The sequence below is a fragment of the Pseudonaja textilis genome, chromosome Z (genome assembly GCF_049901715.1).
Source record: "Pseudonaja textilis isolate UNSWEBS1 chromosome Z, rPseTex1.2, whole genome shotgun sequence".
NCBI classification, from domain to species: Eukaryota; Metazoa; Chordata; class Lepidosauria; order Squamata; family Elapidae; genus Pseudonaja; species Pseudonaja textilis.
The window spans coordinates 19,403,120-19,417,568 of record NC_142008.1 but is presented as its reverse complement, the minus strand read 5'-3'; the positions used below and the strand labels follow the sequence as shown (position 1 = coordinate 19,417,568).

The 14,449-nt window shown below is 38.3% G+C and overlaps 1 protein-coding gene across 11 annotated transcripts in view; it reads right to left on the bottom strand.

Annotated features, from left to right (window-relative positions):
* The window catches only part of LOC113442453 (uncharacterized), a 41,582-nt gene that overhangs the window by 26,977 nt on the left and 156 nt on the right, over nt 1-14,449 (bottom strand). For 3 of the 11 annotated variants that reach the window (XM_087917454.1, XM_087917458.1, XM_087917455.1), the window contains exons 1-7: nt 9,934-10,043; nt 9,399-9,644; nt 7,697-7,815; nt 4,885-5,013; nt 2,960-3,024; nt 2,575-2,631; nt 606-704 (exon numbers count right to left, since the gene is read on the bottom strand). In XM_087917454.1, the coding sequence (XP_087773580.1) occupies nt 606-704; nt 2,575-2,631; nt 2,960-3,024; nt 4,885-5,013; nt 7,697-7,815; nt 9,399-9,609 (680 nt within the window). In that variant the 5' untranslated portion in view covers nt 9,610-9,644; nt 9,934-10,043. Of the gene's footprint in view, nt 1-605; nt 705-2,574; nt 2,632-2,959; nt 3,025-4,884; nt 5,014-7,696; nt 7,816-9,398; nt 9,645-9,933; nt 10,158-14,171; nt 14,425-14,449 lie in introns of those variants that run through there. The other 8 variants (XM_087917457.1, XM_087917459.1, XM_087917461.1 and 5 more) reach the window with 4 other exon arrangements.

Below are 14,449 nucleotides of genomic sequence, written 5' to 3'. Positions count from 1 at the left end.
ATTGCCATTTGCAAGATAAACTTGTCTAGTTTGGGACGGAGAGTAAATAGCAACACTCTCCTTTTATTGGCTCTGCAAATAGTTGCTGTTGGTTTAAGTTATCTGTCATCATCCTGTTTTGAGATTTAGCATTTTGATAGGAAATAACACTGAATCATCAACTAGCAAAAAATTCTAACAAAACAAATTGTAAAACTTCTGCAGCTTTCTCCTTTTCATGTCATTGAAAGTCAGAAAGTGTAAGGGTAATGGTGGAAATCTTTGGGAGACTGGGGCCTATGTTTAGTTTTTTTATAAAAGGGAGAGGTAGGTAGGTGGCAATGGAAACTATGCTGCATTAAGGGCTCAGGCAGGGCAAGTGAAGTTAGATTTTTATCTCTTTGTTCTCTTGCACGGAAGTTTTGAAGAATTTATTTGCTAGTTTTGTTAGCAGTAAGCAGTACCCTTTTGTGTGTTCTAAAAGTGTAGGAAATGGCACTGTCAATTTTCAGCAATCATGCTTCAAAAACCTGGCAGTTCAAGCACAAAGAACTTCAAGGAGACTTAAGGAGAGGATTGCATATCTCTGCTCAATGCAGATAAAGAATAAACCTGGAAAAAAATACCTAGCTGCCCTGCTTGTAGGTATTCCAAGATAATGCATGGCCTCACTTCCCAAAAATTCTCGTATAGAAGACCGAAGCACAGCTCTGCCATCTCCTCTCCTATAGAAAAAAATAAACCAAGAAACATAGATATTATTATTAACTTTTTTACACTGGGAAGAAAACATACTTAGCAAATCCTTGCACTAGTTGATGTGATTGGCACATTTTGCTACCTGTGTATATTGCACTTGTCCAAATAATGTTGACAGTTGAAACAAATTAAATATGTGCCAAAAATTCATATTTAAATATGGATTTATTGTAGAGAACCAAAGGTTTTTTGTTGAGAGGGAGATACAATTCCTCTTAAAGATACTGATAAACAAGGAAACAGAATGGAAATAAAGGTAACACTGGAATATGTGCTGGGCTGAATTTTACATTGCTTCATCTTCTTTGAAGTGTTTCAGATGGGAGTTTTCCAGGGGTGGAATTCAACCAATGTTACTACCGGTTTGGTACTTTGCACCAGATGCGCGCTTCGTGTGCGTGTAATACAACAAAAGCTGTGCCTCCCGGACAGGTGATAAGCGCTGCATGCGGGTGCATAGCATTTGAAAAACGCCTTTTTTCCTGCTTTTTCAACCTCAGCTGTGCCGCACAAAGCAGCTGAGGTTGAAAAAGCAGGAAATAAAGGACAGGCAAGAGCCCAGGCAGGCGGGTGGGCCAAACAGCAGCAGACACAGAACCAGTTCTGTGTCTGCTGCTCTTTAGAGCTACCGGTTCTACAGAGCTAGGCAGAACCAGTAGCATCCCACCTCTGGAGTTTTCTAACTTATCTCTGGAGATGCGAAGGATTAGACCTGTGGCTTTTGGTATGCAAAGTACGCACTCAATCAGTGAATGACAGCCAAATATAACATGCTAGACAGGGCCACATATGAATGCTTCACTAGAAAGCAGAACTAAGGAATCACAATGCTAAAAATCCAACCATCCAACTATTGAGCATTGCATATAATTTTTACATCACAAACTGTGAATAGAAACACATGACAATATGTTGTGTAGATACTACATATTCACTGTGACGCTCTATGGAGGCAAATGTGGACTCTGAAGAAAGCAAAATGCAAAGAGTATTAATACTTTTGAACTCTGGAATTGGAGAAGACTCCTGAGAATACTGTGGTCAATCAAGAAAACAAACAAAGGGATCATCAAACAAATCCCTGAATTCTTGTTCAACACACAAATGATGAGGTTCAAATTATCCTATTCAGACATATTATATGTGAAGACTTATCTCTGTAGCAAAGACTACAGGTTGTCCTCAGCTTATGATCACAATTGAGCCCAAAATTTATGTTGTTAAGTAAGAAATTTGGTAATTGAGTTTTGTCCCATTTTACAATGTTTCTTGCCCCATTTGTTAAGTGAATCACTGCAGTTATTAAGTTAGTATTAATTTGTTAGGTTAGTAACACAATCTGTAAACATGACTCTGGCTCCTCAATTGAATTTGCTTGTCAAAATGTTGTAAAAGGGGATCACATGACCCCGGGACCCTGCAATCATCAACTCTGAACCAGTTATCAAGCATCTGAAAGTAAATCACATGACCATAAGGATGCTAAGACAGTCATAAAGACATGATAGAAGACTTCAAAAACTCAAAAAGAAAAAGATGCACATTTATTCTCTGTAATGACTGAGAGTAGAACAAGAACTAAAAGGTAGAAGCTTTGCCAAGGGAGATTCAACCTTGAAATAAGGAGGCATTTTTGGTCCATGAAAAATATAAACAGAACAGCACCTCCTTGAGTAATGAGTGTTCCATGCCAAGTTAGATAGCCATTTCGTAAGATGGTCTGGGAGGGAATTGAACCGCAGTCTCTTCCAGTCCTTGGATGCTATGATGCATTGTTGAAATTTATCCAAAACATATCAAGAACTTAAAAAATATTACACCTAAGATGTAACACACCTCGAGTATGGTGTCTTTCCTGAACCTTTGAGCTGTAGTTCCCATCTGGATCCAAATCTACAGAAAGAAGGTTAGCAGTAGCAATGTGAACAACTGGTGCAGCACGGAACAGAACACCTTATGCCAAACTATCATTAATATAAATCTTGTCTGTACAATGAACCCTCAACCCAACCTGTAACACAGGAGAAATAATATGTATGTATTCTGTAGTATAAAGTTTACAAAATAATATATGTGAAATACTTAGGAGTATTGAAAACTATTACATCCTAAGTCTGATTAATACTGTCATTGTCGATCATTGTTATTTTAGTTTCTGAGTTATCAACAGCAACCACATACTTGAATAGAGACAGGCCTTTTAAGACGAGATGTGCAGTACCTGTTTGTATAAACGCCAATCAGGTGGGCTCTTCCATCACCCAGCTGTCCTGCCCAGCTACCAAACTAAAATGAAGAATTGAGATAAAAATGTGAAACAATTATTCGCTATTCAGAAATGGCGCTAAATTGGGATTCAACATGATTGAATAAACAATATTCTCTGTACATTTTACTAGTAATTGCAATAGGCACAGGAACAGTTTGGTACAATGTTAGCACAACCCTATGTTGTGAATGTGAAAATTGGTCTTTATGTTATATTTGCATCAGTAGCACAGAGGAACTGAAACTCAGCAAAAAAAAAGTTCTCCTTCACTTGTTTTAGGACTTGTGTGGGAAACGGGAAATTTCAGGTTATAATTATGCAGAAATATTGAACATTCGAAAGGGTTCGCAGCTTAAAAATACCACTGTAGGTTGCTTAGCATTTTAATAGACTGCAATTGAAAAAAGTATATCCGGAAGATATGAAATTGCCGTACATTAAAAATGTTGGGTGTTTTTCTTTGGAATTAACTGGAAATTCTTGGCAGATGACTGTATCATACTTATGTTCTAAATCAATTTTTCTCGTGTTCTGTACCTACTATATGAATTGGCTAAGTTATGTGGGAGGAGATAGTATCAGCAAATAAAACAGCTATCATTGCCCTCTGCTTTAGCAACCGACCTTTGCAGAAAGTGTTTTGGACCAGGCCATTTTGCCACCAACTAAAAATATAAAGGCTGCCTTTGGAGCCACAAGGAGCTATTGTGTTTTTCAACTAGTGTACAGATATTAGCTACCTGTTAAGAGTCATTAGGGAGGAATAAGAATATTATGCCTCAAAATTAAAGACAGCTATGATTTGCATTCTGTTCAACAGCGCTGGAAATAAGAGAAAGGATGAAATGAACTGTGCTCATGTATGTGTGTGAGAAAGTATATTATGCCTGTTGCAATGCCTGATGTTGAAAATATTGTTCACCCATAAAATATAGGACAACAATCTTGAAGAAAAAAAAGGAGACCATGATTAGCCAACATTGTTCCCATCTGCATGCTTTAGCATTTTGATTATTTGACTGATTTACCGATTTACAAGAGAATTACAAATAAATGACTGACCACCGAATATCACTGCCATTCAGAGTATACTTAAAAACCCTAGTGTTTTACAGAATGTATCAGTTTTAGCATGTAAAGCCTAAGAAAAATTCTCCTTTGTAGTTGTAGTCCGCCAGCAGCCTGCGGAAATAACAGTAGAATCGGACAGTGGGGAAGAACATGGGCCAGTCTGGGAGTCTGGGGAGGACTAGGACGATGGTGCGGTGTCGGATACAGAGATGGGGCCAGGGCCATCTGGAATTATGTGCTGACTCCGGAGCTTCCAGAATCTGACAGCAGCCAAGCAGAGGAACAAGGGGAGCCTGTTCTCAGTGCATGTGTGCACAGAGCTGCCAGAAGACAAGAGCAGCTAAGACAAATGGGGCAACTCATGAGTAAGGCTCAGAGGTGATTGCCCCTCCCATAAGATATAAAGGAAGTGCAAAGGAACAGGAACCTTTGCAGGAAGCAATGTTGTTCGCTCTGGTCTGTTTGGAACCTGACAGCTCCGTGGTGAATTTATGCTCCGTTTGGTTTCAAAAGACTAATTGGTATTTTAGTCATTGGCAGCACTTGAAGAAAGATAAAGGTGTGTTCTTATCAGACTTCTTCCAAAGGACTTTGGTAGACTTCCATGGGACTATTTATAACTGATTGAGACTCATTACGGGCTGTGAATGACATTGAACTAAAATAAAAGGGTTTTGGATTTAAGGTGTCTTTGTTGGTGTCTCAGGAAGCCTTGATCAGAACAGTAGTTGGAAAGAACACACACATGTAAGATCACTTTGAAAATGCTGATAACATCTGATTAGAAAACAAGTAGTACAACTAACCTGATGGCCACCATATCTGTGAGTTAGGGGTAGAGACCCAAAGATTATTTTTGTACCACTGACAAGCTGTAGAAAGTCATCTGAACTTGAGGCAGACATGTCTAAGTCCAGAATTTTTTCCAGGACTTCCTGAAATAGAAGGAATATATCAATCTATGAAAATTATTAAGATGTTAAAAAAAAGTTTTGCATGTTAGCTGTGTGCATTATAGAAATCCATACTTTAGAGATCTCCTCCTATTTGTTCGCCACAAAATACCCATACTATTTTCCAGACTATTAGAATTTACTGTTTTCAAATGAGGTATAGTTGTTGCTAAACCTCAACTCAGAGTAGCCAGAATTGGAGGGCAGGGCACTCAAGAAAAAGTTCAGAATTACAGCCTTCCTACTCCGATTTCCAGGGAATGTTAGTAGTTTTGGGTTATTCTGTTTGGTGAGACTCCAGATCAGGCAGCTGTAAATATTCTTTTAGAAGCAGTCCATACTTAGGAACAAGTAGAAAGATCATGGATTTGACACTGGTAGATAAGCTGCTTTATTGTAGATAATAAAGAAATCATACATTATATGTAGATTAACCTGCTGAACACAAAATCAAGCTATATATCTGGGTCAATATCTTCTTGTCTTTTTAAGTCAATAGATTCTTAATTATTATTTTTCAGTCTTCAATTTGGAATGGATTTGTTAAATATATACCAGTAGCTTTCTCTGATAAGAGCAGTAGTAATTCCTATCTTGCCAGCTTTGTCCCTACACATTTAGACAATAAAATATACGCAATTCTACTTAGTCAATGGAATTCGGTATAAAGTACAGGTGTCCAATTTAGTAACCTTGGACAATTCACTTTAATTAGGTAATTATCGAGTACTATAACATAAAAGCTAGGCATGGTTTTTGAAATTGGAACATCATCTAATGTTTTCAGTATAATACTGCCCAAAGATACAATTGCATCAAATTGGTTGTTTTCCTGGTTATATTACATTTGTTATTAAACATGCATGTGTAATTCTCCCTCATATATTCATATTGTGGTTCTGGATCCTATTAATAATTAAAGATAAAATCCTAATGTGATAACAATGTTTGAAGAGACTAGGGATATATTCTCAGCTCAAGTGTTTATTTGCTCTTGCAGGTGATTACTTGTACAATTTATGCTTTGGATACAAGTTTCTAATTAGTATTACACCTTTGCAATATCTTCAGTGATAATGGCATTTTTGTTTCTAACAATAATGGTAAACAATCTTTTGGTGCTGATTACTTATGTTCAAAATGACAGGGCTGATGAAACGCTAACTAGTTGGTTCAAAAATCAGAAAGGGGTAAGAAGTAACACCTGTATGACAATGAAGCAAAGGAATCTCTAGGATACGGTTTTCAAATTGGGATCCATAAATCTCACAGAGTTCTGCAAGAATTTGATGATGTTCCAGGAGAGATTAAAAGGGAAACAAATTCACTCGAATGCAGTCCATTTTCTGTTACTAGAGCTTTGATCTTGATCATGGGTTCTGGAAAAGTTCCATGGCCCCCAAAAGTTGAACATCTCGCTCTTGTAGAGTTAGTACTAGGTTTAGGTACTATTAACTAAACCTGTATTTTTCAAAGTTAGCAACTTTAAGATGTGAGGACTTCAACTACAGTGTTCTGATCAGCTCCCCAAACACGACAAACCCTCTGACGTGAACTCAAAAGATTCCTTTATTAAGAATGCTGGCAGCCCCAATAAAAAGTTTCTCTCACAGGCTAACAAGCCCACCCAGCTGGAAGATAAATAGCTGCCTTTTATCCCCAGAGCTAGGGTGGGGCCTCGCTAGCAGCGGCAGCTCTTCCTTCCCCAGGATTGGCCCACGCTTTCCACTTCTCTCCCCCTCTGCCCTCTGCGCAGCACTGAACCCAGCTGTTTCTCTTCTTCTTCATCAACCACCTCCAGACCTGGGGGCTATTGACTCCCCATCTGAGGGGTGACAGATGGCCCAGGCTCTGCCCCCGCCCCTCTCTCTCTGCCAGCTTCATCCCCTTTTCCCCCTCGGAACTGCCAGGTTGCCCTCATGCTGACCCTGATGATGCTGACCCTGACTCCTCCTCCTCCTCTGATTTGGCTGCTGGAGGGGCCACAACATACTGGCTGTGGAATTATGGGAGTGAAGTCCACATATCCTAAAATTGTCAGGTTTGAAAATCACTATATTAAGAGTTAGAACATTTAGATGTATAGCCCATTATGGCAGTCTGGCGATATCTAAGGGCCATGCTTAATACGTATTTGGAGAATAAGCTTTATAATGGCAAGGCAATAAAGTGAAGTTGTCAAGGCCATATCACATAAGTTGCATGAATTTCTGTTTTGTTTATTTTTATTTGGTGGCACAAAATGAAGTTTTCTTTCTTATTTTATAAAAGAACCCAACATTTATAAAACAGATTACATCTATTCAAGGGCTTAAACTTCATCTTTTATTTATTTTCTGTCTCAGAATTGTGAGAATCTTCTGCCAGCAGTTTTTAGCAACCTTGTCTGAGAAGATCCTCTATGGAAAACAGTAATTGTGATGTACCAATGGGCTAACTTGGTATAAAACAGTTGCTAGTTTACAGTGATTTCGTATCCCTGAATATGGAATTGCGCAGTTCAATCATTTTTGTGTCTTCAATAATAGGGAGAATATCCACTGATACTCAGGTGGTAGACTGAATGTAGTAGAAGAATGTCATATAACAATATTTATATAGATTATATGTTCATAAACTTCTCTTATAGATACACAGCTGCAAAGTAAAAAAAAGTGTTCCTGACCTCTGAAACAGCTACAAGTAGAACTCTGGATTTAAATGGTGTAGGATATCCAACAGAAAAAATACATTCTTGAACCTCACGAACATAATTCTCTTGAATATGATCAATGGGAAGTGTAGCTAAAGGGGAAAAGTAAATTAATTTCACACATAATTTCAAAAAGGTGCTTTTGCAGCAAAAACAATAGGTTTCTGATTGTCTGGAAATTGAGTCATGGCAACTGGAGTTCTTTTCTTTTTTGGTTTGAAATATTTTGCTGCTTATCCGAATAGCTTCTTCAGTCTGAATAAGTTAGTAAAGAGACCCCATGAATGTTCTTCAGGGTAGTTTCATTTTTTACTTAATCTGAATAGGCTCCTTAACTAAGTAGGCAGAAAGTCATTAAAGGTCATTGCTCCTAAATCCTTCTCTTAGGTGAGTCTTTAAGCACTCTTGCATTAGTCCCCAGTAAATCTAGATCAGAGGTTCAATGGAGAGGTCACACTTAAAGACCCACCTAAGGATTTAGAGCAAACGCTCTTAAAGAGTTTTTGCAGTTTTCCGATTACGGCTACAAAATCCACAGTCAGCAATTTTTTACTAACAGCATATAAACTCTTCTGGTACCCACAGATATCCGCAGGAAATCTTTCTTTGACTTAATTTTTAATGTTCAATAGATTATTTAAAATAAAACGAAGAATTAAAATGTGAAACTATTGCATTGCAAAATAAAACGTTTCCCTCAGCATTATCTTTGGTTATAGGATTGCTCCACACAGACACAACAGGTAATTTTAGAAAGTAAAAATAATGGGTAGCAGCAGCCCAGCCCTGCTCTGAAAGGGTGAGCGAGAGAGGAAGATAGAGTGGTTGAAGAGCAATCCCATTCGTTTCTGTGTGATTGTGACTTGTTGCTTCTACAATGGCAGTAATTTTAGGAACAATCAAATTTCCCCAAAGCAGCCATTTTGGGCAAACATCCACAACAATATCTCAATGTTCCAAATATACCCAATAGTCCAATAAAACTGCCTGACTTAGGTTTTAAAAATTAAGTCAACAATGTAATAACACATTTTCCATAGTTAGGAGATATCAAAGATCTGCTCAAAGTTATAGTAGTAGGATAATTTCTGAAAAATAGCATAGGTTTTAAATATAATCATAAATAAAAGCAGCTAACAAGCCAAGCTAAATTCACACTTAACTTATGAAATAGACCGAATAAGGTAATCGGTCTTGCTGATTTTCATCCGAACATCTTTCTCTAGATCAGGGATGCTAAACTCAATTTCATTGATGGCTGCATCAGGGTTGTGTTTGACGTCGGGGGGGGATGGGTATGGCCAGAATGGGCATGGCCAGCTCATTGTCACATGTGTTGGGGGCACCTTTGGTGGCCCAAACACACTGCCAGCAAAAATAGGCTCCCACGCTCTGTTTTCAGTTATGACAGCTTCCTGCAATGCTCTGCCAACAAAAATGGAGCTTGGGAGGTCGGAAAACAATGGAGCACCATTTTCACTGACAGAGGCATCACAGACCAGTTGTTCACTGTTTACAGGGCAGTTCTGTGGGCCAGATCTAAGCACCCCTGCCCTAGATAGCAACTACTCTAGAATAGCACTTAGACAAATTGTTTATCCAGATAAAGTCCCTATTATATAAATAATTCTTTCCAACAAAAATATGTATATTTTGTCAAGGGTTATATTAATACCTGTGAACACTTCTGTGGAAAGTTTCCATTCATCCAAAGTAGTTAATTTCAGTTTCTTTTCACAATAATCTTGATCCAAAGTTGATGCATTAATGTAATTATACAAGTGGCCAAAACTATTTGCAGCAATTGTGTCAATGAGGTAACATCCGGAATGATATACCAATGTTAACGATGAAAACCACCATAAAATTGCCCAGCAGCCAGACATATTGTCCCACAACTTTTCTTAAATCGTGATCAATTCTGTAGGGAAACAAATGTGATTGATGTTCATAATTATCTCTGAGCCTTTACATTTATAAAAACAACTCCCTGGCACTTTTCATTTCATACATATTTAAACAAATAGCAATTCCATTTTTCCATTCATTAATTAACAGCCAAGAAAAATCTGTTAAAATATTGTTGTGTTTTAAAGATCATATTAGAATAATCTATTATGGACAAAAATTGGAAAGATTCTGAAATAACCACAATATAGGAATAGTTGGTGAAGATGACAGAACTAGCAGAGATGGCAAAATTAACTTACTTGATTATAAAAAGATCATTTGTCAATGACTGGAAATCCCTTATGGATTTTTTGCTGGAAAAAAATGAGAAAATGAACATAATTTATGGGTTTAAAGATTAGAAATGTATCTTATAGAAGAAGGTATTGTAATTTTAGAGAGAGGATAGAATAAAAATGTATTTATAATCATTATCAAAAAGATGGGAAACTGCTTCTTTATAATCTTTTTTTTAAAAAAAATTCTTAATTATTGAATTGTTTGGATTTTCTAATATTTTATTATTTTTATCTTGTAAAAAAATTGAATCAGTCCGATCAGAATAGAGCTGGAAGGGACCTTGGGGGTCTCCTAGTCCAAACACCTGCTTAAGCAGAAGACCCCATACCATTTCAGTCTGCTCTCTTCGTAAATGCCTCCAGTGATGAAGTTCCCAAATAATTTCTGGAGGCAAGTTGTTTCACTGGTTGATTGTCCTCACTGTTAGGCAGTTTCTCCTTAATTTCAGATTGTTTCTCTTCTTGATTAGTTTCCATCCATTATTTCTTGTCTTGCCTGCTGGTGCTTTGGAAAATATACTGACTGCCTCCTCTTTGTGGCAATCTCTGATACTAGAATATTGCTATCCTGTGCCTCCCTAGTCTTTCTTTTCCCTAGACTAGCCAAACCCAAATCCTGCAACCGTTCTTCATATGTTTTTCTAAGCAGGCTTTAATCATCTTAATTGCTCTTCTTTGCACTTTTCCCAAAGTCTCAACATCTTTTTTGTGACCAAAACTGGATGCGGTATTCTAGGTATGGCCTTACTAACGCTTTATAAAGCAGTATTAATACTTCACATGGTTTTGATTTTGTGCCTCTGTTTATACAACTAAGGATTGGTTGCATTAGCTTTTTTGGCTCCTACTGCACACTGCTGACTCATGTTTAAGTGACATGATATTGTGCACTAAGTAGTGAAAGAAATTCCTGTCTCAATCACCATCATTAACCTAGGGCTACAGACCAGACAAGTCTGTTTTCTCTCAAAGTATTCACATAATCACCGTGGATTACCAAAAGTCAATGATGGAATCAAGTCCCTGTGCAAACAGTTACATTTTCTTCAACAATGGCAATCTTTCCTGATATTATTTTCAGTGGCTGTATCAAGTTTTGGCTATATTTACCACTGAATAACATTCTGATTTATCAATTCAAGCAAATCAGTACTATTTCCTGGCATAAAGGTGATATTTCCAACTGGAAATTGGGCAGTTTTGTAAAAAAAAAAAATCTGTGTTCTTATTCTGGATTCTTTTCAAGATGTTGATTTTTAGCTTGGCATGACTTCACTAAATAACTTCACCCTGAGTATCTAAGAGACAGTCTGCCTCACTATGAAACAAGAGATAGTTTTGGTTAGTGATGGTGATTGAGACAGGGATTTCTGTCACTAAGTGATGCAGATATAACACCCAACACCACATGGTGCTAGTTTCCCAGCACCATCATTTGAATGTGACAGGACAGAGAGGATGAGAATTACCATCATACAAATCCTAACCCCACCAAAGTTAAATATTCTCAAAAACATTCTCAAAGATCCACCTCATACTGGGAACCCTTTCTTGAACTATTACCATCTGGCAGATGGTACAGAATAATAAAAACAAGGACAAATAGGCTGAAAAACAGCTTCTATCCCAGAGCAGTAGCTCTTTTGAATTCTGCTATATAGTGCAGTGTTGGTGAGGTGTCAGGGATTTTCGGTTCAATGTGTGAAGGGTGAAGGATGTGTGTTTGTGTTTATTTTCATGGTCATGGTCATGATGTGCATTGAAGATGATGTTTGATTTCGTTGTACGAGGTGCAATGACAATAAAATAAACTAATGCCCCCAAAGTTAAATACCCCTAGGATATTGAAGAATTCCAAAGACAATGAAAATGAGGAAGAAGCTCAAATACAGTAACACAGCAATTTCGTAGACAGGACATTCTATCAGTGGTCAAGGAGCCTCAAGCTTTTATCCTGTACAAGGCCAAACTACAATAGTTTCAGATTAATCAGTAGCATCTAGTACCATGATGGTGAACCTATGGCACGCGTGCCAGAAGTGGCATGCAGAGCCATCTTTGCCGGCACATGAGCTGTCACCCAGAACAGGTCTACTGCGCAGGCGCGCGCGCCGCCCACCCGCCAGGTGATAATCGGGTAACTGCCACGCATGTGCGGGAGCAGGGCATATGCAGGATACACATTCCATGCGCATGCACAGAAATGCACGGGGCGTGTAGGGGATTGCACGCACATGTGCAGAAATGCATGGCCTGCATGGGTCACACACGCATGCACATGGGAGCATGAATGGATTTCCTTATGAATGCTGGCATGCATGTATGCACACTTTTGGCACACAAAGATGGAAAGGTTAGCCATCACTGATCTAGTAGATCTGAGTTTACATTATCATTTGCTTGTTGATATGACTGAGACCAGCCAACGATTGTTTAATTCTAGGGAAATTATTTTATTTGCCTTTTTTATACACAATGACAAATCTGTTCAGTGAATATTGTAATTATATATAAGTGGCATGTAGACTATTGCCTCTAGTTCTAGGTGCCATACTTTGGAAAGAAGATTGACAACCAAAGTGACATGGAGAAGGAGAAATTGGTAAGAAATGGTCAGAGGTGCTAAGTAAGTTTAAACCCAAAGAGAGGATTGGACATATTTTATTTATTCAAGAATCAGGACTATAATGTAGATGAAGCAAAACAGTATAGGGCACAAAACAAAAAACCATTGGATTTAAAGGAATTGATTTCAATTAGATAATGGGGAAATGCCTGAATAGAACCACTGCGCATAATGCCAGTAGAACAGTAGAACTGATGATGAATGATAAGAGTTATTTAAATAAAGATTTCTGTCTGTTGGAGATAGTGTAATAGATGGATGATGGAATGAAGATTCCTGTTCTGAGGCAAAAGATTAGACTAGATCAGGGCTGTTAAACTCCCGGCCCGCAGACCAGATGTGTCACACACTGGCCACGCCCACCTGGTTTGTGTGAAGGGGAATAAAGTCCCGATACATCATGTGACAGCATAAGTTTGACATTCCTGGACTAGATGAACTTCAAGACCACTTCCAGACTTTACATTCTACGATTAAGTTAAACCAAAGGGCTTTTTTTTTGTTTTATTACTGTTTTACTAATGTTGCTATAGTTTGCAAACCAGTTTCCTTTCTTTTAGAAAGGAAGGGGAACCAGTACTTAGAAACCCTTTGCAGATAGCCAAACACCATAATATGCAGGATGATGATGCAAAGTGAAGTGCCTAAGGCAACCTGCAGAGCAAGGTCAGGATATTCTGCTTTCCCCCCCACACACACACACACCATTTTGCTCTAAGTAGTGTGAGTAGGATTCTGAACCACTTCTTTGTTTTAACGATGTTAAAACTATTTTAGATGTTATCTACAATAGATTTTAAAAGTTACATGCCTCACAGTAATGACAAACTGCAGGTGCTGCAGGTTTCTGACAATTGCAGTGGGAATAGTAGGCTCCCCAGGCCACATAAGGTTCACATTGGCCACACACGTGTTGTATAAATAGCTATGGTTTTATTTAGCAGATCATATCTTCAGCCAACTGACTTTTTAAACTATGTATGAAAATGAAGTTGAATTATTTCTTTATAATGCAGTGCTAAACTGTGGCTTAGCCGTGAATGAGCTTCTGATTTTTCAAATGCTCTCAACCTTTTCCTCCCAAAACAGCTTCAAGGATTGAGAGTTTTAGGATACCATGCTGAAATTTCAACAGATACTGCATCCCTTTTTCTAATTCTGAGAGATGTTAAAAAGACCTGATTTAGCACATTCTGAGATGTTACGGTATCATACAATTTATTTTGTTCATTGGGTTATAATTTTACACAGAAATTCCTGACTTAATGACTATTCATTCAGTAACTATTTATAGTTACGAGAGTGTTGAAAAAAGGGATTTACAACCAGTTCTTGAAATTCTGGCCATCATAATACCCTCACATCAGATGAACAAAATTCGGGTCCACCTTCATTTAATCACCCCACCTACTACTGTGTAGCTTCTACTCTCAGCTGATCCTTATAATTTTCACTGACATCCTTTTCCACCATCCCAGTAACACATGTGTGAGAGCTGCAGGTGTGTATCACCTTACACATTATTGGCCACTACGCAAGAATATTTCTCAGAAATAATTTCAGGCAGACTTACTCCTTCCCACCTCTCTAATACAAATCCCAAGTGACATTTTGTACAGAAGAAGGCGATTCTATTCACGAGGCGGCTGTTATGCTGGGAGCAGCAGCCTCAGCCAGCGCAGGGAGCAACTGGGAGCGAGTTAAATCCGGATCTATTCGCGACCCCGTCCTTTGCCGGAGAATCATGGGAGGACTGACCCCCTCTCTCCTTCTTCTACTTGCACCATCCCGCCACTCCCTTGCCTTCTCATAAGCCTCTCTGTCCTGAAGCGTTTCCTGGAAAAGAACTCC